This window comes from Rhinolophus sinicus, chromosome 3 (assembly GCF_057876585.1).
Source record: "Rhinolophus sinicus isolate RSI-liver-muscle chromosome 3, RSI-T2T, whole genome shotgun sequence".
NCBI classification, from domain to species: Eukaryota; Metazoa; Chordata; class Mammalia; order Chiroptera; family Rhinolophidae; genus Rhinolophus; species Rhinolophus sinicus.
In genome coordinates this window covers 102,378,964-102,404,241 of record NC_142503.1, presented here as the reverse complement: position 1 = coordinate 102,404,241, position 25,278 = coordinate 102,378,964, and the positions used below count along the sequence as shown (strand labels likewise).

Here is a 25,278-nt window from a genome sequence, read left to right as displayed (position 1 = left end):
TAAATAAATAGCTTGTTTATTAGTAATATATTACATCATTAAAGTGCATTGAGAAGAGATGCAGGGGCCAAAGCTGGAAGGCCGTTGGCTCCAGGCCCTGCCCTGGGCTGGCCAGACATGCCAGAGAAGGCCCAGCTTTCTGCTGAAATCCATGGACAGGGTTGGGGCAGAGCCACCCACCTGGAGAGCTTGGCCCAGGCAGTCCCCACTGGAATTCACAGTTTAGCATAAGTTATAACATGTCCTGAGCTGAAGGTGGGAGGCTAGGAGCATGGAAGCACAGCCCCTGGGGAAGGGGGCTGGAGGAGGGGAGAGCACCCCCATCCCCCAACCCTCAATGCCAAGGGCAGAGTCCTGGAACCTCCCCCTGAGGACCCAACTCCTTCTAAATGAATGTGTGAAACTAGGGCTCAGTTTTCTCCTTCATTTTCCCCTGTCTCCCTCACCCCACCCCCTCCCATTACCACCCCCCCACACACACAGGGGGCTTGGACAATGTCCCCCTCAGCCTGAGCTCCCGGGGCAGAGCCAGCTCATGCCATCTCCTTGAACTCATGCCACCATGTCCCTGGACTCTTATCCCATCCCCGGGAGCCTCAGACTGGGACCCCCTACAACCCATGTCTTCCCAGCGCCTCCCACCCCACCCCACCCCACCCCACCCCCAGCATGTAGTTTTGGTATTTTCATACAGATGCAGTCGGAAATAGCTATACATGAAATAAGCCTAACATAAAAATAGAGCTTTTTCCGTCCTCCCGTCCGGAAAGCAAACATCCTTCAATAAACATGCAAGGGGGCTGCCTTAGTGGGTCCCAGGGCTGGTGAGGGGCCCGCAGACGGCAGCCCTGGGCCTCCAGGAACACCAGCCAGCCCCAGCCATGGCAGGAGGGAGGGTGAGGGGCAATCTGGATACAGAGAACCCAGAAAAGACTCAGACCTGAGCCTGAAGGTCCGGAAACGGTGCCAGCTCTCCTTTCCCACCCCACTTGGGCCCACAGGCTCTTGGCCTGCATTTAGTCAAGTTTGAGGAGGCATTTTTTAAAAATAAGTCTACAGACGATAGTCTTGGGTCATTGATGCCCGTTTCACAGTCGATGCCTTCATTCTCCAGCCTCCGCTGCCCTCGCCCCACCCGGGCCCAACAGCTGCCTGCTCCTGGCCACCTCCGGGCCTCGTGTCCCCCATGGGGCTGTGCAGTCCCGCTGGGGGCAGCAGCGGGCACAGAACTCCCGGGCCGGCGGCTCTGAGGGGGACTTTCCCAGTGGCCTGGGGCTGCAGAGCCCGCAGCATGCCCAGCCCCAGGGGCCCTAATGGACCAGCAGGCCCAGAGTGAGTGTGGGCAGGACCCCCAGCCAGAGGGAGGCCGCGTGGGCGTGGCCGTGGCTGTGGCCCAGCAGGTGCTCGGCCTTGGCCTCGTCCTCGGACAGCAGCTGCCAGTGCTGAGCCTTGCGGAGGTAGGAGCCCTCCTGGGCCTCGCAGTAGTAGTGGCCGTAGTGGCCGTCTGTGAGGTTCTCGATGAACAGGATGCAGTTGGGGCTCTGGTGGCCGGGCTCACACCTCTGCTCCACCTTCTGCCCGTGGCGCCACCAGTAGGTGGCGTGGCGGGACTCCATGGGGCAGCTCAGGTAGTAGCGAGAGTTCCGGGCCAGGGAGACCTTCTGCACAGGGGCCTCCTCTGGTGGGGATGGAAAGGCAACCGTGAGGGGGGCCTCGGGCTCCCAGGCAGGCTGTGTCCGCCCCCACTCACCAGGCCTCCAAGGCCAGGGCTTCCAGTGAACATGGGGAAATGAGAGCCCAGCCTCCTTACTCTCTCCTGCCTCCCCCACCCTACCCCCCTCACAACCACCCGCACACCAAGGGGCTCCCTCCACAGGACCGTCCTGCCCCATCGGCCTGGGGCCCTAGGACCAGACCATATTTCCCCCAGATAGGGCGATGGGGGCATGGCTGTACAACCCTCATCGAACTAGGGCCTCGGGCAGGGCCAGACCCCGTACCTGGCTTTGGGCTGGGACACTGTTTGTGTGGATCGGTTAGGTTAATGGACTGCAGCACTTGCCTAGAGTTGGGAGGACAGAAGCTAAGTACACCAGATGAAAGACCCAGCCCTTCCCTGCCCTCATCCCCCTCCCAGCATCCACCAGAGCGGCCCAGCACCCAGCACCCAGCACCGATGCCTCCTGCAGCCCGTCCACACCACCCCAATTCCTGTGTCCACCTTCTCCCAGGGACAAGGGACCCTGGCAACAACATACCTTGGGGAGCTGTAGATGGAAACACAGTGGCCCTGGTCCCAGCCACAGTAGGGATCTCGGGCCATAAGGCAGCCGTGGCAGCCCCCAACATAGACGTCACACAGATCCAGGGGCACCTGGCTCAACTCCCACTGGGAGCTCACATACAGTTTCCGCTGGACGGAGAGAAGAACTAGGTCAGGCAGGGCCCCCACCCCCAACACTACGTTCTAGCCCCCAGGCCCTGGCCACTGCCTAGAGGCTCTAAAAAGGACAGGCAAATCACATGCAAAGGAGGCCTGTCCTCAGCTGGCCATCACTGGGTAGCGCCATAGGGCAGGGGTGGGGTGGGGAGGCTCACCCGCTCAGTGTCCAGTGACAGGGCTTGGATGGTGGCCGCACGGCGGAAGGGTTGGATCTCTATGATGTTGAAAATGAGGCTGCGTTCCACGTCCCTTGACTCTACCACCTTGTGGATGGTGCCCCTGTCTGTGGATGGTAGGCAGAGGGTTAGCGGGCAGGATCCCACCTTGGAGCCAGGCAGCCTCCCTTGAGGCTGGACCAACCAGGGAGGACATGGGTCGGGGAGGGCTGGGAAGTCCTGGTTCAGGCGAGGGACACAGGACTGGGAGAGGTGGGGCAAGGAGAGGGTGCCTGGGAGGGACGTGGGCACCGGAGGGCAGCCAGGAAGTTTCCAGACTGGCCCAGGGATCCACGCGGCTCCGCGGAAGCTGGATTGTGAAGCACGGAAGGAGCAGGGCCCAAATGCTGCACCAAACCCACTCCTCCTTCAGTCCTCCACAGCCCCGCTTGTGGGTGGGGTCTCCCCCACTTCGTAGATAAGGAAATGAGGCTCAGAAAGGCTAAGCAACCTGCCCAAGGTCACACAGTTGGTGATTGCCACCCAGAGCTATCAGAAGCCCACCCCTCCCTCAGCTTCTTCCATAACCCCCCTGGCTCCAGGACTCTGCAGGAATATGCTTTCTTTAAATAAACTTATTTTGTAGTAATTTCAGATTTACAGAAAAATGCAAAGACAGCACAGAGAGTTCCCGTACATCCTTCACCCAGTTTCCCCTAATGGTACCATCTTATGTAACTGGCACATTTGTCACAACTGAGCAGACTTTATTGGGATTGCATGGGTTTTTCCACTAGTGTCCGTTGTCTGATCCAAGATCCAACCCAGGACTCCACATTGCAATTAGTCTCTGGGGATTTTTAATTTTTTATAAAATGTTAGATCTGAAAAGAACCTTAGATTCCACACAGGGATTCCCAAAGTCACACATGAGGTTGCCTGCTTCCAAGGTCAATGCTCCCTCCATTCACACCTACTGGGAACTGACGGGCACCCTGGCCCTGTCTTCCAACCCCACCTCACCCACTGTCCCAGTTTCTATAATAGCTTACCTCCCTTTCCCTTCTCCCCAGTTCCCCAGAGTACCACTTGCCCCAAAAACCCAGTCAGATGATGGTCTGGTCGCCTGCCTAGGACGTTGCCTTTGATTCCATGACAGCCCCCCAGGCTCTGGGACGGGCTGCTGCTTCTCTGGCCTGACAAGCTGCCTGCCCATCACTGCCCTTCACCTCCTTCCATACAGTCTGCTGACGGCCTCCCACAGCTTATCTCAGCTGTGAGAGCCTCCATTCTCTGCAGGGGCTCAGAAAGCTCTGTTTCTTATCTGGCCCCAATTCTTCCTGCTGCAGGCTCCCAAATGGTATCTCTCCAAAGGCCCCCAGGGAGAAGAGACAACTGCCCTCATTCAAATGTGCTCGCCTCCAAGGTCTGCAGGAAGGGGGCCCACGGTGCCCTGTCCTAACTCCTGCTCCCAGTTCCCCTTCATGTGGGCCCCCTCTCCTGCATCCCAGTGCCCTGCTGTCCCCTGGCTGACTGCAACAGCTAGGCCAGCCACTGCTGGGGCAGAGCAAGGACAGGGGCCCATGGGTGTGGCCAGGATGAATAGAGGATGAAGGGGTACGGCTTTGGGATCCAGAAACCAGGCCCTGCTCTGTGGGAACCGATGAGGCCGCAGTGGCCCTGAGATAACCTCAAGGTGCAGCAATAGCAGGAAGCCCCATGGCGGAAGGGTGGGTACCTGAGGCCCAGGCTGCGTGACCCCAGGGGTGCTAGGCATCTAAGGGAGACACTGCCCTTTCCGATGGCACCACTGCCCGATGTCAAGAAAAACCTATGTCTCGCCCACACTGGCCTCCACACCTGCTCCCAGGAACCCCATTTTGCCCATAGCTGGCACCACAAAACTGCCACAAACCCAGTTCAGGGCTGGCTCCTCCATGGCCAGTGGCTTCCTGGAATGCAGGGGAATCTCCCAGGGCATTCCGCCAGCTTCTGGGGCCAGCAAGAACCTGCTCCCCCAGAGGAGTCCCCTCCAGGGAAGAGGAGGTGCCCTTAGTCCTCTGCAAGACTGCAAAATCTCTGTTGTCTGGAAGTCAGCAATTTAGTCATCGGACTAAATTCTTTGCATCCCATGTCAAACGTTCCCTCTCACCGGCATAATCCCGCAGGCAGGGAGAGGGTCCGGTTCCTCATCCACAGGCTCCCCAGTGCCAGATCCTCCTGACTCACACATCTCTTCCTACCCCTTCATCAGTCAGACGCCTGGACCAAAGCTGCACCTGGCTTTGCTCAGACTTACCACATTTCTGCCTCAGTCCTGGGACCTGCTCCTCTCCATCCTAGGATGCCTTCCCCTCCTCCCTCTGCCCCCACCTCCTCCAGAAAGCCCTCCCTGCCTGACTCTTCTACAACTACACAAACTAACCTCAGACAGCTCTTAGTCACTCAATTCTTCCTTCCAGGGATAATATCCAACCAGATGTTAATTACATTCTTCTTCTTCATACATTTCATATCCGTTTTTACAAAGCAGGCCAAGGGGGTCACGGGGTAGCGCCTCACCTGTGGTTAGGTAAAGCACGTGGAAAGTCTCCCCGTGGCTGGAGTTCATGCGATGGACAACTACTTTCTGGTAGTGGGACTTCGAGTGAAACAGGGGTGTCTTCTGAGGTCCCGTGGGCTCCACCCTCTGCGCCACCTCAGGGTGACTGTCGGCCACCTGGAAGGTCTCCGTGGGTATCGGCTGCCGGTCTGGGAGGCACTGGCAAGGAGAGCAGGCCCAGATCAGTGGGTAGCTAGGAAGTAGGGTGAGGGGAAGGCTAGGGCGTGGGCTCACCTTGCCAGGCCGAGGGTTGGGAAGGCCTGTGTGGTAGCCCTTGAGTGAAGAAGTACGGAAGACCTTGTCAATGTCGCCGAGGGAATACACACAGACAGCTGAGTAGTTCCTGGGGGTCACAGAAACCACTTCAGTGGGGGGCCCAGGACCCACCCACCTCCACTCCCCCAGGCCAGCCCAGCACCACACACGGCACAACCACCGCCTTCCAACAAGCTCCCCGGCCTGTGAGCTCCATGAAGGCAGGGGCTATCCTGGGGGCCAAGCCCAGTGCCTAAAATAAGAGTTGTCAGATACCACTGAGGGCAAGGAAGTTTGACCTCATTTCTTCCTGCTGCAATCTGCAGCCTGCGCTCTGTCACGGGATCACTGAGTTCGGAGGCCAGCCCCGGGCAGGAGGACCACCCACGTGCATCCCTGTGGCAATTCTCCCGCTCCTCTGGGCACAGCTGCAGGATGCTGGTGCCCCAGGAGGCCAGACCCGTCCCCTCTCCAGCCCAGCTGGACTCACCCACACAGGACCACAGAGCAGGGTCTTGGCTTCCTCACCCTGTCCCCCTCCTCTCCGCACACACCCCCAGTACTTTCACCTGCCTTGTTTTCAATCAGTGAGAGTGATTAGAGGTGTGAATTATCAGGCGCAGGCAGTGCCTGAGCCAGTGTGACAACACTCCACACCCAGTGTCCCAGAGGCCTCGGGGGCACTTTTCCCAAGCCCAGCACCCACTCTGGGCACAAAGCTGGTGGACACACAGGCATGGGCACTGCTATGAGCGCGCACGTAGTACATGCACGCACAGCTGTGTGCACAGACTCCCAGACACACCAGCATACACATCCCCCCCAAGCACGACTGTCCCCCGCCCAGGCCCAGCCACAGCCCTGACCCTTGAGCCTGGAGCCCCTGCTCATGCCACATCAGCCATCCCCTCAGCAGGACACAAGCCGCCAATCCCTACTGGATACGTAAGTAATGGCAGCCCCAGCCCAGGACGAGGGTCGCTCACCAGGGGTTGGAGAAAACGCCATAGACCCTCGTGTCCCTCCACCGGCCATTGGGGTCGGGGAGCAGGAAGACGTCCTGCAGCCTGTTGAAGTTCCTGTTGGTGGTGGGGTCACTGCACACCAGCATGGCCTTCAGGAAGGTGTTCCACTTGGAGACGGACAGCGAACTCTCACCACCCTGGTCCCCCTGGAAGGGTGGGGAGCAGAGGAGGCCCCTCAGCACCCACAGGCACCTGCTGCCAGGAATGCCATCACCCAGGCTTCAGAAGAGGAAAGGAAGCTCTGAAAGGAGCGGGTCCTGTGAGGGGCCCAGGCAGGGGCATCCTGTGACTGAGGCCGGGCTCCCTCCAGAAGGCCTGGGGCGAAGGGTCGGGACCCGCAGGCGGTCCTCACAGAGCACGTGGGCCGACACACATGTGCCCGCTCATGCTCACACATGCATACTCAACACGCACACACCCTGGCACCGCCACGGCGGTGAAACGCACAGGCCAACACTTTCATACTCACAAACACCCAGACACACTCTCCCATGATAACACACACACGTGCACGCACCCAAACACCATCCCATTCGCAGATGCACGCTCACTCCTGTGCACACACTGACTCCCACAGTCCTACACCCAGTTCACGCGCACGTCTCACACACGTGGCACACAGGCCTGCACGCCTCACCCTGCACAGCTGGGCCACGCAGGGCCGCACACACAGGCCCGCACGCCTCACCCTGCACAGCTGGGCCACACGGGACACGTTGAGAGGCGCCTCGGGATTCTTGTCGGGGTTGTCCTCCCGGAAGAAGTAGTAGATCTTGTCATCGTAGCCCTGGTCCTGGTGCACAATGGTGGCCTTAATGAACTGCGGGTCTGGCAGGGGCACATTGAAATTGGGATGAGGCTGGGGAGCCTACTCAGGGTGAACCCCCAAGTCTGCACAAACAAACCCAGGGCAAATCAAACCTGTAATAAACTCAGAAGGTCAGGCCTAACACCCCAAGGGACCTGTGACTGCACCCCCACCCACACCTGTGCTGCTCTCCCCCTACAAAGATGTCATGGCCCCAGGAGCAATGACTTCATGCCTGGGACTGGTGGAAGGTCTCTGGGGACCTTTATGTCCCTGTTGCCTAATTGGCAGAGCCCTAATGAGGAGGGAGGCGGTGTAGCGCCCATGGCTCCAGGGGACCCCACTCTGGGTCTGGGGCTTCCTCGGTTTGGTTCCCAGAGTGTGTTGGGCCCATCCTGCCTCTGCTGTTCCCCTGCTCCCTGCCAGGCCAACCTTCTCAGCTCTGGCTGCTCAGGCCTGTCCCCGTCTCCCACTTTCCTGACTGGCCGATGCCCCCAGCAGCCCTTGGAGCCTCTCAGGGACCATGAGGCTGCCGCTGCTGCCCTGGGCACCCACAGCCTCCGGCCCGACCCCACCCAGCTGGAGCCTGACTCACTCTGCATGACGGTGTCACTGGTGTACAGCTCGATCTCACCCTGGATGCGGCGGAAACGAGGGATCTTCCCGTTGTATTCCTGCTTCCGGATTGTGGAGTACACCTCTTCCCCTGGGCACAGTGGGAGGGGCCTGGGTAAGGCAGATAGCTCCTGGAAGCCCCTCCCTGGGCCTGGGCTGCTGGCCATGGAGCTGAACCCCCTCCGCCAGCCCAGGGCAGCAGCCCCCGGCGGCCCTTCCTGCCCCAGCTATAGCCCTACCATCAAACAGAACCAGGGAGTTCTCATCCGGGCTGAAGGGGGCATAGCCTCTCCTCTCACCAAGCGACTCCACAGTGCCATTCACCTGTGGGACAGCAAGAGGGTCAGATAGCCTCCCATGGGTGCCAACTTCCCAGCCAGGGGCCACATCCCCCAGCCTTTGAGATCCCCCCACCTCCATCCCACCTGGGGGTGCAGAAGCCCACCCAGACCGGGCACACGGGAGGGGCCTTCTCACCAGGGTCCAGCAGCTGGGGCGCCGGGCATTGGTGCCGCAGATCAGCAGGCCCTGGCCCTGCTTCTCCAGGAGCGTGATGTAGTTCTCACAGTCCTGCCCAGAAGGGGAAGAAGGCCTCAGGAGGCTGAGCATGGAGGCAGCCTCCAAGGAGAGCCCAGAAGGGGTGCTGCTGATCCAACCCCCCAGGAACAGAAGGACTGTGTCTCCCCTCAGACTGGGAACCCCAAGGCAGGGCCACGCCTCCTTCCTCAGACTCTCAGGTACTCCCATCCCTTTTCCAAGGAGCCCAGCCTCCCCTCTGCAATCCCTCTCCCCACTCACCCGCTTGTCCACACAGGACCCCTTTGTGGAGCCAATATTCACCTGGGGGGAAGGAGGGAAGGGGAAGCATTAGTCCACTCTGCTGGCGGCCAGATGCCCCATACGTGCTTTCTATGCAACCTCAGGACAACCTCATTTTATATTATACGTGAGTGACTAGGGCTCTGAGAGGGTGAGTGATTCACCCAAGATCACACAGGCTGCTCTGCTACCCAGACCAAGCGCAGAGCTCAGGGCCCAGCCTGGAGATCTCAGAAGACCGGGGCCATGGGGCTCTAGAGCCCAGCTTCCTGAGCGGACCGCCCCCGTCAGCACTACCCACCTGGCCATCTGGATGATCTTTAGGGAGCCCCCCCCAGGGACCATTTACGGGATACAATGAGGGGTGGATCAGTTTAGGAAAGATGCCAGCACCCTCCCCCAGGTTCCCTGAGTTCCCTCACCACGGCCAGAGGGGAGACAAGGAGAGATATAGAGGGAAGGGGGGTGCACCCCAGGCTCACCGTCTGCACAGAGGTGTTCTGGCCCTCGCGGAAGCTGAACAGATAGACCTTGCCACGTCCACCCACCCAGACAAAATCGCTGCCTGGCTCATGGAAAAGCACAGTGTGAGGCTCTGCCAAGCCAAAGTCCACCTGGTCCTTTCCTGTGCGACCTGAGGAGGCAATTGGCAGAAACTTGAAGCTGGGTCCTGGGCACGAAGATTGTGCCCCCACTCTCAGGCACACCCGTACCTGCCTGGCAACCAGAGCTGGGGCCTGGGCTGGGGCCAGCGCCAGGACTCAGAGCTGTGGACAGAAGTGAAGGGTCCCCTGGTAGAGTACAGCAAACAGCTGTCCGCGCCTCAAAGCCATGTCCCCTGCCCTACAGTATGTGTCACCTCAGGGTGGGGGCATGATTTAGGGACCCCAGAGGAGAACAGCACCCCCCCAGCACACACACACACACACACACACACACACACGGCTGTTCTAAAGGGCTGGGCTCACGCAGGAGGGACCAGGGTCTACGGCCCTGCTCTGTCAGGCTCTTTGCTGCCCAGGACAGAGCAAGCGGCCACCTCCATCCCCTGCAGGTAGCAAGCCCTCTAAGCACCCCACTTAGAGTCCAGGTTCTTAGGAACTACTTTGCTCAGGACCCCATCGTCTCCTTCAGGAAGCCCCCTCCCGCCCCTCCTGGCCCACCCCAGCTCCTCAGTGAGCAGGTCAGCTTAAATCAGAGCTGGAAAGTAATCTACAGGGCCACTCTCTCCCATTTCACAGATGGGAGAACAAAGGTCCAGAGAGGGGGCAGTACAAGGTCACACAGTCAGCAGCAGGCCCTGAACCAGAGCCCAAGCTCCTGCCCGCAACTGGACTCCTGCCTGGCCCACTCTGGTCAGTTCCATGGAGGTGCCAGCTTGCACCCCCCACCAGCAACTCCAGGACACAGGCTCTTCACAGAGCACAGTCTGGGCCTTGAAACAGAAAGGCTGACCTGGACAATTTTGCCCAAAAAGGAAACTGTCTGCAGCCACCGCCTCCAGAGAGAAGATACCTCATCTCCGGTGACATTGCTGAGCTTGTCCTGGTGGCAGAACTCAATTACAGGCACGGCCAGTCTGTGGCTGTGCCCCCAGCAATCACCCACAGCAGCTCCATCTTCCTCCCTCTGACCAGCCTGGGCCGCACCCAGGAACTCAGCCTGACCTCTGTTTACTCAGCTGCAGCAAACTCAGGGCCAACCAGCTTAGCAGTGACACCCAGGCAGGACACACTCCAGCCCAGACAGAAAAGAACTGCCATTTCCTCAGTCTGCCCCAAATCCCTCTTGCTGCCATTTGAGCCATTCCTACTGATTCTGCATTTAGCAGGGCAAGGAGCACGACACACTGTGCAACCCGCACCTTCTTTCCCTTTCCTTAAGATAATCCCTGAATGGCCAAGTCACCCCGGAAGTGGGGTATCACAGTCTTCACCTCAGCTGTGGCCTTCTTCACTGCAGAGGAAGAAACTGAGGGCCCCTGGGGGACATGCCAGCCCAAGGTCACACTAAGAGGCAGGACAGACTGCCTCGTCCAGAGTGAGTACTGGTTCTCAGGAGCGTTCAGGGAGCCGCCAGCACGGTGAGCCCCAGAATAAGTGCTGAGCTCATTGCCCGGTTTACCTGGCTCTCCTCGGGTACTCCACGAGCAGCCCAAGTACTCTCCCTGCACCCCGAGGCTCACCGCCCTTCACCCCCAGCTGTGCAGGGCAGGGGCCCAGCTCTGTGCTGGGTGCTGGCGGTAGGGGTGATGGTCAAGGCTGCGGCCCCAGTTCCCCCTCCTTTCCAGCTGGGGTAAAATTAGAGTGCTGGGGTCAGCAGGCTGAAGACACAGGCCTTCTTGACTCAGCTCCCACAGCTCCCCTTTCACCTACAGCCCGGGCTCCAGGCAGCAGTACCAGCCCCCTCCCACTCCGTCAGGCAGCCGGGGGCCAGGAAAAGCTGTGCACCTGGAGATGCTGGCTGGGCAAGGGATCTGAACCCTCCCCCGAGGCCAAAGGGCAGGAGCCCCAGCCCTCAGGCATACTGGCCACCTCCACTGGTCACCTCACCAGCACGCCAGCAAGAGGCCACCACCAGTGCAGAGTCCCTGGGAAGGAGCCCAGAGGGGGCTGACGGAGCCCCTGTCTAGGAGTCGCAGTCCTGCCTGGGGAGTCAAGCCTACGGGAGAGGCAGTGGCCTGGCCTGAGAACAAGGTGTGAGGGGGACACCATCCTACCCCCGAATCCAGTCAGCAGGGTGCGACAGCCACATGGAAGGAAGCCTCCACAACGCTCAGTACAACTGCATCGGGGCAGCCCCAGGGCTGCTCACAAGTAATTTCTGAGGGGGCAGGGAGGGTGGGGCTGCTACACCAAGGCCAGGACAGTCCTACACAGAACTGCAAGCCTGAGGCCCACGCCCCTCAAATCCTGGCTGCAGGTGCCTGGGTGCGGGGGAGGCAGGGATGCTGGCCCCATTTTGCAGAAGAACAAATAGGAGCCAGCATTGCCTCCCCTGACCCCCAGGTCCTGCTCCTCGGGGCTGTGCGCCTGGTGGTGTGGATGAGGGGTAGCAGCAGCCCAGCCCCAGGACCTGGCCTTGGCCCATTCCCCACCCCAGCCCCAGCCCTGCTCCCACAGCCTCAAAGAGCCTGATTGTGCAGGGAAGTGTCTGAGCGGCAGCTCGATGAATACATGAAAGGAAGCTTTGTTCAGGTCAGCAGGAGTGGGGGGCTGGGGGCTCTGGGGCAGGACGGCTGCCTGGGGCATCACCAAGCCTCAGGGCCAGAATCTGTGGCCCCAAAACAGAAAGAGCCAGGCCAGGAGGGGGTGACCGTCACGGCTCTGCCCATGCAGGGGCTGAGCAAGGCCAGAGGCTGCCCCTAAAAAGGCCCTGCCAAGGGAGCAAGTGCGACATCCCTAAATGCGTGTTTTTGCTTCCTTATGAGTCCAAAGAGATGGGGGAGACAGATCAAAGCTAGATAGGTCAGGAACAGGCAGCCAGAGAATTCCAGGTAGGGCAAAGAGCCCCAGCAAAGGTGGGAAAGCTAACTGTGTGCTGGGACAGAGCCCTAACTACAGGTCGGGAAGGTAGGCTGAGGCCCTGTATGAGGGGGAGGGGAGGTGCTGCCACCCAAGGATCCACTGTCCTGCTGCCCATCCTCTGCAGTGCTGCCCCTCCTCCCTAGGAGCAGGGCCAGCACCCGCACCTCCCTGCTCCCTGCCTGCCCAGCCCCCTCTGCTCCCATCCTGGATTTCTAAAAGGAGCACCGTCTGGCACCGTGTCTCCCCCTCACTCCCCAGCCTGACGCATTAGTGGCTGACTAAGTGGTAGCTAAAAGCTCCCAGAATAACCAGGGGTTCAGGCAGCGGAGGGGGCTAGGGGCACACGGGCAGGCATGGCCCCAGAGGCGGCCTGGCACGAGACCGCTCCCCCCAGCCCCATGGAATTCTGAGCCAATCCTCGCTCCTTCTGGACCAAGGAAGAGCACACTCAGGCTGCCCAGAACCCCGCAGGCCTCCATGGCCCTCTGAGGCGCCGCCCTCCTCACAGCATCAGGCCCAGCTCTGCTGGGATGAGGGTCAGGAACATGGCGGTGTGGGAGGGTCACCCTCAGGCACAGCCCCCCAGTTGGGCTCCACGGGACTCGGATCCTGTTGGAACCAACCAAAGCTGATTCCTTTCGTGCCCCTCACCCTCCCACCACTGTCCAGAGGACAAGTGCCCAAGGCCAGTCTGGACTTCCACAGGGAGGTTCTCCAAAGCAGGCCGCCTGGTAGGACTCCGGTCCTCCTCATAGTCTCTGGATGCTGTCTCTGTCGGGTCACTGCTGTCCCCACATTCTCATTGCTTATGAAAGAGGGCAGCCCAAGGGGAGGGTGGAGTGGGCTGGAATTGGTGGGTGGGTTGTTGTTGTCCCCGAAGGGAGCAACAAAGGACTGGCCCCCGTGGCCTGGTCAGGGCAGGGACAGGCTTCCAACCTGACCCACTGACCCAACAGGCCTTGAATGCTAACCCCTAGGAGTCCTTTGACAGTGGGCATTGAGGCGGGCTCTGAGAATGGCAGGCATCTGGATAGCCAGCATTCCCAGCAGGGAACGCCTGAGTCAGGCGGTCAGAGAGGCCGGGCACAGGCAGGCGCCTTCTCCCACAGCAGCACCCCACCCTGAACCACCAGGCCCACCTCACACGCTCGCCTACCACACAGCTGGCAGACTGAAGAGGGAAGGCCCATGTGGGGTCCAGGAATCAGTAGCCTCTCTACCCTTTGGAACCCACACCCACGGGTCAAGGTGGAAGGGAGGGGATCTGAACAGTCATTGAACTACGGGGGCATGGCGGCCAAAGAGGCTGTGCCCCTAGCCCAAGGCACACAGCAAAGGAGACGGGGGCAGGGCCAGGCCACAGCTCAAGGTTTCTGGTACCCAAGCACCCAGCTCCAGCCCTCTGGGACCACAGCCTACACTTCTTTGAGGGCCTCTAGGTTTGTAAAATGTTGTATATCACCTCTCCACTTCCCTGTGTCACCTGCTCTCTACCCTCCCGCTCCCTACTAGGTGATAAGTCACTAACCTGATAACTGATGGGAATCACCTACCCACCTACCTTCCGGGTGGGGCCCTCATCTGCAAGGGTCTCACATCCAAAGGACTGACTAATGGTACAACTCAACGCTGTGTCAAAGGGAAACCTTTCCACTGGGGTGGAGGCAAAGGAACAAATGCATCAATACAGGCTCAACGATGTGAGAAGCCACGACTCATACCCAGAAGCCCAGTTTCCAGGTGGCACCGGCCTGTACTAAGGAGGGGCTGCTGGGGTGCCAATGACATGCGGCAGGACAGGGTTCCAGGTAGCTGCCTGGCAGGGGCAGAGCCACGCGCTGGGCACATGGTGGGCCCTTGATACAGTACTTAGCTCAAGGGGAGTGAGAGGTCTGCCTCTCTTTATCACTCAGGGAACAGGCAGCTGTGTGCTGGGCTGAGGGGCGTTTGCTCCCGCCCACCAAGGTCAGCTGTGGGTGGGGAGCATAGCTCACGAGTAGCCTCAGCCCTGACTCCAAGAAGCCTTGTGCTTCGTTTGGCAGCTGGGCAGCTGGCTGGTTAGCTGTGACCGTGACCACGGGCTGCGCCTTCCGGAGCTGTTTCCTACTCTGTGGATTGGAGGGGCTGGTACTTGCTAAGGTGTAGGTTTTATGACCCACCGGTACTTGCTAAGGTGTAGGTTTTATGACCCACCATCGTTCTAGGAACAAATCACAAAACCATCAGGGTTAAGGTCATGAGTCATTGTTAGAAAGGGATTGGGAGTGCCAGCCAAGTCAGGGATGGCTTTTTGGAGGTGGAAGCAGCAGAAGAAGCCACATCCTCATCTGCCTCCATGAACTCACCCAACAAATCTCCTAACCACCCTGTAAAGAAGGCAGGACAAGGGTCTGCACCCCCATTATATAGACAGGAAAACTAAGGCCCTTCCAAGCCAACAAGGGTTGTGTGCTCTCTGCACTGAGCCACTGTGCTCAAAGGCCCAGAAGGCTTGGCTGGTGGGGAGACCAGCAAAGGCTCGGGGGAAAGGGGCAGCTGGAGAGCAAGCTGTGGGGAACTGAACCACGCCAGGGCTCAGGGAGGGAAGGCTGGCACAGAGGCCCAGCTGGCGCAGACAGGAGGCTCTAGGCCCAGGGAAGGCAGGAAACCCAGGATGAACACCATGGCAGGTCCACCTTCCACCCATTCCTCAACCCAGCAGGTTCTAAAACCCCCAGAGTGAGGCCAAGGTCGGCTGGTGGTTCCTTGAAAGGACAGGATGGACAGAGATGGCAGGCCTGCCTTGGGCCCAGAGCCAGGGTAGAGGTGGGGGAGAGGACAGAAGACGCCAGACCACCCCAGGTGCAGGGAGAGAGGCAGGATGGGAAGACTGGTGAGGAACAGAAGGTTCCGCAGCTCAGCCTTAGCCTGGGCTGCGGGGGCGGGGGGAGGGCAGTACAAGGGCAGCACGGGAGCTGGCAGGGGCCGGGCTGCCAGGGCTGCATCTCAGCAGAAGTCAGAGCTGCCGAGGGCGAGGAGGACAACGCCGACACTGGCACCCTACCCCCTACTGGTTCCATGGCACTTGCCGTATGCCGGGCACGATTCTCAGTGATTTGTGGGTATATTAACTCACTTAATCATCACTGCGCTCTTGTGAGGTGGGGTCTCTCATTGTCCTCACTTTACAGATGAGGGCAGCGAGATGCAGAGAAGGGGAGTTACTTGCCCAGGACCACACAGCTTTGAAGGGGTGGAGTGAAGGCTGACAGGCAGGTTAGGTTCTCTGGAATCTGCTTGTAATGCTCCATAGATGGACCCTTAGAAGCTTCCAGGCCGCCCCTCCCACACAATTACAGCCTGAGCCCTGACCTCTATCCATGATGCCCTAAGGAGTGTGTGTGAGGAAGCGTGGGTGTGCAGGCCCCACGCGGGGCGCGGCGCAGCCCTGAGTACCAAGCAGCATGACTAACCAGGAAGAGAAGTCTTACGAGGTCTGCCCAGAAATAGAACCGCTCTGTGGTCTGGGGCAGGCCGCAGTGACGGACGGGCAGGAGATGCTGAAAGCCCTTCTTTAACATCCACCCCACAAGGTTCCTACCCAGCCAGCACTGGACCAAAACATTCAGACATTGACCTCCTGGATGTGGGGGAAAGGGAACCCTCGCGCACTGTTGGTGGGATTGCAAACTGGTGCAGCCACTATGGAAAACATTATGGAGGTTCCTCAAAACATTAAAAATAGAACTACCATGTGACCGAGCAATCCCACTTCTAGGTATTTATCCGAAAAAACCCAAATCACTAATTCAAAAAGATACATGCACCCCTATGTTTATTGCAGCACTATTTACAACAATGAAGCTATGGAAGCAACCTAAGCATTCACTGATAGCCAAATGGATAAAGAAGAGGTGGTACATATATACAATGGATTACTCTGCCATAAAAAAAAAAGAAATCTTACCATTTGCAAAAACATGGATGGACCTAGAGGGTATTATCCTAAGTGAAATAAGTCAGACAGAGAAAGATAAATACCATACAATTTCATTTTTATGTGGAATCTAAAAAACAAAAGAAATGAACAAATACAACAGAAAGAAACTCCAACGAACAAACTAATGGTTGTCAGATGGTAGGGAGGTTGGGGGGATGGGAAGGGTGAAAAAGGTGAAGGGATTAAGAAGTACAAACTGGCAGTTACAAAACAGTCGCGGGGATGTGAAGTACAGCACAGGAAGTACAGTCAGTAATATGGTGCTAACAATGTGCGGTGTAGGTGGGCACTACACTTCTCGGGGGGATCGCTTCGTACATTATATAAATGTCTACGCTGTACACCTGAAACTAATATAATATTGAATGTCAACTATAATTGAAAACATTTTAAAATTTAAAAAATTAAAAAAACACACACAACACTTGCCTCCATCCCTGGCTTGTCAGCTCAAGACCCCACTGTGGCTCCCAACTGCCCGTGCCGGCAGAGCCCCGCTCCTCTAGCTGGCAGTCGAGGCCCACGCACATCTGCTCACCCCTGCCGCGCTCCTTCCAGTCTCCACACCTGTGCTCGTGTCCTTCCTTCCCCTCATTGCCCTCTCCGCTTCTGTCTGTGCTTGTGGTCTTACCTGTCCAGCTCTAGTCTCAGTCCTCCTGGCTCCAGGAAGTTCTAGACCACTCTACCCCTCACTGCTCCATGCCCCCTCTGACCTTGTGCTTGCTACACCACCTGGCATACACTATCTTCTTTCAGTTCACAATGTCTTGTGTGGAGACCTGAAGGTGAGGTCGGGTCTCTTCTCATGCCATGGTCCCAGGCCAAGCCGAGGACAGGGCTGGGCAAGCGACGGCCGATGAGATAGCAGGGAGGGGCAAGCCAAACCCCCCTGTCCAATGAGGAGTCACCTTAGGACAGGGTGCTGAGCTCATCATGTGACCTCCTTTCCTCACCCAGGCCCAACAGACAAACAAGAGCAGCTGTCTGTGCCACCTGCCCCCACCCTACGCTCGGGCGCCCGGCCCCAGCCTGGCTCTTCACCCTCTCCCTGGAGATCTCCCCAGTTGGATGACCCCACACTGACCTTTCCTCCTCTTATCCCATCACAGTGCTTGGCTGTACCTACTGGTCCTTCCTCACCTCCCCAGGTGCCTCTCTAGTCCTAGGCGGCAGGTCCACCTCTCTGGACACCTGCGTGCTCCTCGGGGGCGGTGCCGGCACAGAGGCGGGGCTAGCTGCCTCCTGTGAGGGCTGCCCTGGGGGTGCTAGAAGCAGGTGGCACAGGAGGCACACGGGATCAGCCTAATCCCAGACTGCCACGAGGGTTAAACCCAGATTAGCCCAAGCCATGGACAGATCAACCTGCCCCCGAGACCCCGAGGCCCAGCTGCCCTGAGGAAAAAGCTAGAAGAGAAGTGTGGAGCTGGCCCAAATCTAAGGTCCTAAAGGGAGGAAGGTCATGGCCAGCGAGGCTCCTGGGAATAGACAGGTCGAGGCAGGAAGAGTCTGGGCTCAGCTGAGCTGTCCAAGGAGGATAGGGGCAGAGCATGACGACAGACACTGGAGGGAGGGCAGGCACTGAGGCCAGGAGCAGGCTCGGGCAGACACAGCTCCGGCCCCGCTGTGCCTGTCTTACTGGGAGACCGGGGGCCAGTTCTTGTTTCCCCATCTGTGGCACTTGTGGTTGGACCAGCTGATCTCTGACATTTTTTTTCTGATGTCCTAAACTCTGTCCCATCAGGCTATGTGGGTTGAAGTTATCCAAGAAGTTTCCTGGAGGAAGTGCGACCGCACTGGCAGAAAAGAGGCTGAATGGGAAGCAGGGAGGAATGGCGAGCAGAGTAGGACAACGGCCCTGAAAAGGGGAACATGGGGAGCTGGCGAGTGGTGAGGGAAGCAGTGTGGGTGACAAGGTGGAAGGGGGAGCCAGCCCACCTTATCTGGGGAAAGCAGTCCACCTCATGTCTCTGTCGCAGCATGTCCTAGGAGGAACGCTCAACATGGTGACGCAGAGGGATAGGGGTGTCACAGAGACCAGGGCACAGTCCTGGAGACAAAGCAGGGCCAGAGCCAAGGGTGGGGGAGTAAAGGGCTTGGAGGCTGACGGTTGGGGGTGCGGGTGGTGGGAAGGTCGGATCTCCTGGTCCCTCAGGGCCTGGGCTGGCTAGGAAAGGGGGCCACTCAGATTCTCTGAGCGGGGCACCAACAAGGGGACACAGTCCTCTATGCTCTAGGAAGACCCCTTCCTCCTCCACCCTGAAAGAGAGGAGGCTTCCGAGGCAGCCAGGCCATGCCCAAAAAAGGAAACTAAGAGGGGAAGTTTTCTAGCCCCAGAGCTGCCAACCAGAGCAGGGAAGTGGGTCAGTCGCCTGTGACATAGCCAGAGGCCCTGCAGTGGCTAAAATGAGTGACATGAGGTTAGGGGGAAACAGGAAGTCAGCTGGGGATCCAGCTATCTACCTGAGGGCCCGCACTCCCACCACTGCTCCCTGCAGGCGGCTGGACCCAGGGAAAGTGGGCGGAGCCTCTGCTTCCATCTGCCCATTAAGGGCAGGGGCCTCCTCCTAGGAAGCCCAGCTCTCCCTCCTCCTCCCAGTCTGGAGAGTGATCTGCCCCCACGAAGGAGGTGAAGGTTCCTGGAAGGGGAACCTGGTCAGAGGAAGGCTTCTGCCCGCCTCCCTCCAGCAGGGCCCGCTGGAGCTGTGGGAGCTCCACTCTCGCATAGAATCTCTGAGGAACAGGCTTCCTCACCTGGAGAACCCCCACGGTCAGGAGTCAGGCGCTGCTGCAAGCCCTGGTCTCCCAGACCCAGCTCTAGCTTCCCATCAGGGAGCTGGGACACTGGCCTTCTCTGACAGCCATGATCCTTCCTCCCAATGCTGGGTTGGTTGTGGAAGGTCAGGTAGGTGGCTGAGTTCAAATGTCTCCTCCTACAAGAAACCTTCCTGGAACCTGGAGGCTAAGGCTGACTCAATGCCTCCCTCTTGGGGTTCCCCACTCACTGCCGCCGCCTCCTCTCCCTGGTCCTAATTGCACGTTTTTGGGTCTGAAATCCTGTCAAATCAGGTGCTTCTTCCTGTTCCCTCCTCTCCCTCCTGCTGCTCTTGCCATCCTGGCTTACCACCTCTTCCAGGAAGCCCTTCCTGACTGGGTTAAGAATCTGCTCAATGCCCCCAGCTGCCCTCTCTTATAGGATCTGCCACATCTCACTGTAACAGCAGGTTGACCTGCTGGTATCCCCATCTACACTGAAAAGTCTACGGACTTGTCTAGTGTCTCATCCCTGGACCCCCAAGCACAGCCCCAGGACCAGTACAAGGTTGGCCCCAGCAAATGTCAAAAATGCTGAATTACTATGTCCACTCATAAGGCCACAAACTAATAAGCCACTTCCTCCTGCTGATTCTCAGCCTTCGGCTCATGAAAGACCAAGATAGAAAAGAACACGAAACTCAAAGATTTCCCCTAACTTCCCAGGTCTCCAGTTTCTCCTCACAGCTAAGATTTGAATGGTCCCCCACACCCGCTGCCAATGCCAGAGAGGTAGCAATCCCAGTGGATTCGTACTGTGATAAGTATAAACGCCTCCCTCCAGCCCATTTAGACATTTGAGGAAACTAAGGCTCAAAAAAAGGAAGCCCTTGTCCAGATCACACAGAAACTCAGGCCAGCGCTGGGACCAGAAACAGGCTCCCAGCCTGCCATCTTTCCGCCAGACCATGGCCATCCTGGGTCCGTGCCAGCACCCACCCAGCCCAGCCAGCTCTCAGAACCTTCACTGTCCAGGACAGAGGGGCCAGGAGCTTGGCAAGAAGCTGCCGGTGACGTCACCGAGCATCTCTCTCATCCCTCCCAGCTGAGGACACCCCCCTCTCCTCCTGGGAATTGCCGCCCCTGTTCTGCGAGGGGGTTCACCTTGAAGGTGAGGAGCACATCCAAGTCCCCATGGGGCAAGGATTCCACTGGAAATGCTGATGCTGAGGGAGCCCCAGCAGTGACCTCATCCCCTGGAGGAGGTGACAACACCCCGGCCTTGGGGAGCAGCTCCATAAGGGCTCCCCCAGCAGCCTCCAAGTCAACAATAACATCCGGGTATCTAATTGGACCAGGGAGAAGAGGAACAGGCTGGGCAGGTGGAGACTAAAGACAGGGCTGTTTCTCATGGGGACAGGCTGACTCACCTCTGACCTTGGGGGTCAGGACGTCCCTGAGCTTCTCTATCTCCTCCAACCAAGGATGGAATGGGAACTGTGCACAGCTTCCAGGCGTGCCAACCTCCTGCTTCACCAGTAACCCACTCCTCTCCCACCCCTGCTTGCGGGGGGTCAGGCCGTTACATCCTTGACTGGCCCATGTGTCAGTGACAGCCCTCAGAGGACAATCTCCAGAGCCCTTCAAGCTCTGGCAAGCTCTGATAGCCAGAGACAGGTGCGGACCTCAAGGGCACCCAGCAGGTCAGTGCTGGCACATCCTTCTACGCTCACAGCTGCTCTGGGCCAGGACTCAACAGGCTGGAGAAGCCTCAACCTCCCCAGACAAGCGCAGGCTGGGATCTTCCCAGGACTCCCTGATCTAATGTTTCCCTAGGGCGTAGGGATCCCAGAAGCAGAAAACAAGTGACGAAGAAGAACCTTCCATACCTATTTCAGTGCCCACACCTGTCTTAGCTTAAAACTAAAAGCCCGACCTGGGCCTCATTAGAGAAGTGATTCCAGAAGTACCCCTATCCTTGATCTAGTTGTTCCTGAAGGCTACCTGCACTGCCCCCACCCACTGGTGACAGGGACCTAGGCCTATACTAACTACAGCAAGGCCAGGAGGGTGGTCCCCTCACCCCACTCTTGGGTTTGCCCTGCCAAGCCCATTCCTACCCGATTGCCATGTGTCACCCCACAGGAAATACAAGGCAGCTGTCAGCCAGGCATACCATCACCAGCTGGTGGTCCTGGGGGACAGGCGGATGGCAGGGGCTGTCTAGCCCAGGGAGTGTCTGGCACTAGTGAAGAAGACTACAGACTGCCCTTGGACAAGACAGGCGAGCGGCTGGTGGACCCCAGCAGGAGTCATTAGTCTTCCAAGCAGAGGGCACAGCCAGCATGGAGGCAGGAGTAAACTGCATGCAGATGAAAGAGAGGTGGAGCTGGGCCACGAGCTTTGAAAAGTGGGTACAAGAACGGCAAGCAGCTTTAAACAGCCTCAGCGTGGAGACTAAGTGCCAGGGAGGTACACATTAAGTGCTAGAAATGGGTGTGCACTGAGCAGGTCGGGGAGGGGTCTTGGGAAGACTTGTGGGGCGGGGGCAAGCAGAACCAAATGCAAGGGGTCTGGTGCAGGGGGAGACTCTAGAACACTCAGATATGGCCATTTGTCCTCTTCAGAGGTCCCAATGCTGTGCTGTCCAGGACAGCCAAGGGAGGGGTGGAGGCAAGGCAAACACGCTGTGAAGGTGGAAGCCTGGGCCGGAGGCATGCACCAGTAGGCCCTCCACTCCCACCAGGAACGCCAGGGGCTGGGGAACAGAGTCGGCTCCCAAGTCCTCCTTCAAGGCCAAGAAACTGCCGAAATCCTTCTCCCCTCCCTCACCCAGTACCAGCACTGGTCCTCTGCCAGAACTGAGTCCTGTCTGCACTGTGAGCTCACATACTGCCCAGTGACCTTGGGAGAGTCACATTCCATCCAGTGCAGCTGCAGTTCGGGGGCCACTGGTTTTGTGTGGGTTCTCTCTCTCTCTCCCTCTCCCTCTCTGCTAAGAATACCTGCCCCAGATATGCTCAGGCTCTGACAATCCCTGCAAACCGCCTCAGGCATCAAAGGGCTCCTGCAGGGACAGACAAGTCCCCCCAACCCCCACTGCGAGTCCACCACCACCACCACCACAGGGGGCTGCAGCACCGCCAAATTTTGGGAAAGAAACCAGTCGTCCTGGGGGCGGCAAGCATTTGTGTGCAATGTAGGGGAGGAGAGCTGAGTCCCTCGCCGAAGAAAGCCTCAAACCCCACCTTGCCGGCTTTCTGACCCATTGTACAGGGATTTAAACTGAGGTGACCCTGGGGGAGACTTCGGTCCTTCACAGATGCACATCGGCCTAAAAGCTGCACCCCCGCCCCAGATCCCCCGGCCACAGAGGGGGGGGCGTCCCAACCGCCGCGCCCCACCCAACGGGCACTGCCCCCCACGCTGGCGCCGATTCCTGGTGAAAACTGCCACGTGCGGACGGGGGGAGGGGGCAGCGGCCGGTACCGGCATTGCAGAGGCAGCGCCCAGGTGCCCCAAGCCTCCGCACCGTACCAAGTCCCAGCTCGCCACAGGGTGCCCACCCCCTTACCCGGCCCGTGCTCTGGGCTGGGGCGGGGGCGGGGGCAGGCAGCGGGGTCTTTGTTCCCGCAGCCCGAGCGCAGCAGCGGCGGCAAGAGGTCCGCGCCCCCCTCTCCGGCCCAGGCTGCGCCCCGAGCTACAACGGAGCCCACAGCTCAGGAAGGGGGTTGTGGGTAGGGGTCCCGGCCGGAGACAGGGTCCTGTACGGAGGAACCTGGCGCCGGAGGACCGAGAGCGCCTCTGGGTGGAGAGAGGGGCCCGCTCCTTTCCCTGCACCCCGGCTCTGCGGATCCCGGCTGCGGGCGGACTTGAAGCGACTTAGCCGGGGCTCCGGCCGCGCCGCTCGCTCCCCGCAGCGTTCCAGCCGCTCCGGCGTGCCAGGGTGCACGCTCACACTCACCCAGACCCGCACGCGTCTTGCAAGGACATCCCGGGACCCCCAGAGCCGCTCGCACGCACTCCCTCCGGTGCCTCACACTCCGCACCCGCTCCGCGCGGCGTCAGATCCCGCGCCCCGCCAGCTGCGCGGCGCCACCTACCTTTCCAGACAGTGGAGATGCGAGGTCCGTTCCTCGGGTGGCCTTGGGTGGTGGCGGCCACCCCGAGCAGCAGCAGTAGCAGCCGCAGCAGGAGCCCAGAACGAGCCAGCGGGCTGGGGACGCGGGCGCGCGGGATGCCGAGGGCGGCGCATCCAGGCGGAGGCGGTGTCATCCCGCAGCCCCGGAGCGACAGCAGCGAGCAGCAGAGACTGAGCCAGCACCGACCGCGGGGTTGATACCAGCACGAAGAGGCGGAGTCAAACGCCTGACCCCACCCCGCCCCTCCCCCGCCCCTCGCAGCCTCTCGCCTCCTGGCTGCCCAAGGGGGGCGCAGTGCCCGCCGCAAGGGGAACCTTCGCCATCCCCTCCCGGGCAATTCCACGGGGGAACCCGGGCGGACAGGCACAAGGCCGCCTGGTGGTCTTCTGTCATCCGCGGCGGTCCCGGTCCCCTCTCAGAGCCTCAGACCCACTCCACCCAGCCCATGAGGGTTGGCCTAGGAGTCCGGGAGGACCCCTCAGAGGGTGCCTACAAGTCTACCGTTAAGCAACCTCACTAATGGCCAGCTCAGTGGTTTGGACCATGGAGGCTGTGGTTCTCCGAGGACAGGCTGGCCTGAGTGGTGACCACTCCCAGCTTATAAGCAAGAGCAAGATGTTTTCTCTCAAGGGAGAGGTGGGGCAGAGGGTAGGCTGTGGGGCGCACTGGGAGCCCCGTCATTGCTCTGCTGTGGGAACACTGATAATTTTTCATCTTGGCCTGGCTCCCTCCCCTCCCTTCTCTCTTCTCCCCCTTCCCCAGCCTTCTGGGCTGCCTCCCCCCAGCCAGCTGGTGTGTGCTCAGAAAATCCAAACTCATTTCCACGTGAGTGGAGGGGGATATAATTAAGAAGGCCCCTTCCCCAAGCAGAAAGAGGGATGCCTCCTGCGTGCCCAGGACTCACTGTGCCGAGGCCGGGTCAGACCAGCTTTAGGAGGTCTCTGCCCACCAGGTGCACAGGGCTGAGCTCCTGCAGGCAACCTGGTGACCCTGTGTGACCCCGTGTGGGATCTAGGTCCAGTCCCTCTGGTCACCTGAGCAGCCAGGCAGCTCTCCCATCAGCTCTGCCCGAGGGCCAGCCCCTCCGCCGTGGCTTGTGCCTAAGGGAGCTGTGGATGGGAAATCCACTTATCTGGTGCTTATGGGATGCCTCCCCCGAGGTGGACTGCACTGAGACGGGGGAGGAGGTGGCAGAGATGCACGTGGGCATCCAGAACCCACACACCTCGGTGGACTTGATTCACACACTGCAGACACCAGCTAAGATAGGGGGCCGTCTGCCTGGCCCTCCACCCTGATCCACAGCCAGAAAGATATTGTTACCAGGAAGTTTTGCTTTATCATTCCAAGTTTTGTTTCCAGCTACCCTCTCCTTCTTGCCTATGAGTCCCAAGATACCCCAACAGGCCCAAAGGTGAAATCAAGATGCCTCCAGAGACAGTGCAGGACTAGGCTCCTGGCAGACACTGTGGGGCTGGAGCTCCATGGTGTCCAGAGGTACACTGCCCCAAAACAGGAGGCTACGGACAGCCCAAGAGCCCCTCCCAGGCCTGCACCCACACCGTGGCCCTGAAACCAGCAGCATGTCCTGACCCAGGCTAGCCTCCAAGATTGACAGTTTCCAGCGCAGGGCCTCCTCTGCTGAACTGTAGTGTCTGCCCTCTGCAAAGGTAAGCACATTAAGAAATCGCCTGCCCTGGCCTTTAAGAATTGAGAATTCAGAATTAATGATAATACTGTCTGTGTGTACAGCAACTCATAGCACAGAACCCACTTCTGCCTCCATTCCCTCCCTCAGTGAGAGCATAACCCCATATTAGAGACGGACACTGAGGCCCAGGGAGGAAGCGGGATCTGCTCTTGGTCAGCTGGTGGAGCCAAGCTGGGAGCGTGTGTTTTCTGACTCCGATGGTAACAGCTAACGCTGAGGTTACTATGTGCTGTGCACGTTTCATAGCTTCATTTTCACTTAGTTCACCCGCACAATCTTAAGAGGGAGGTGCTACTATTTGGCTCCTTTTGCAAACAAGAAAACCAAGGTACAGAGAGGGAATGTGATGTCCCCAAGGTCACAGCTCATTAGAGAAGGGCTGGGATTAAAGCTCAGGCAGTGTCTCTGGGGCCTACACTTTACCTTCTACATCACAATGCTCTCAA

General features: G+C 59.0%; 1 protein-coding gene across 2 annotated transcripts; it reads right to left on the bottom strand.

Moving 5' to 3' along the window:
* On the bottom strand, nt 1-23,330 carry LOC109449603 (semaphorin-7A). Of its 2 annotated transcripts, none has more exons than XM_074328274.2 (14): nt 23,083-23,330; nt 9,205-9,356; nt 8,702-8,743; nt 8,381-8,473; nt 8,143-8,227; nt 7,884-7,994; nt 7,118-7,308; nt 6,442-6,626; nt 5,435-5,543; nt 5,161-5,359; nt 2,599-2,726; nt 2,259-2,413; nt 2,001-2,062; nt 1-1,678 (listed from the first exon to the last, which is right to left on the bottom strand). In XM_074328274.2, exons 1-14 carry the CDS (start codon nt 23,252-23,254, stop codon nt 1,311-1,313), a joined length of 2,052 nt encoding a protein of 683 aa, XP_074184375.1. In that variant the 5' UTR covers nt 23,255-23,330; the 3' UTR covers nt 1-1,310. The 2 variants fall into 2 exon arrangements, with proteins under 2 accessions (XP_074184375.1, XP_074184377.1); XM_074328276.2 differs by having other exon boundaries at nt 7,169-7,308; nt 23,083-23,328.
* Between the last annotated feature and the right edge of the window lie 1,948 nt (nt 23,331-25,278).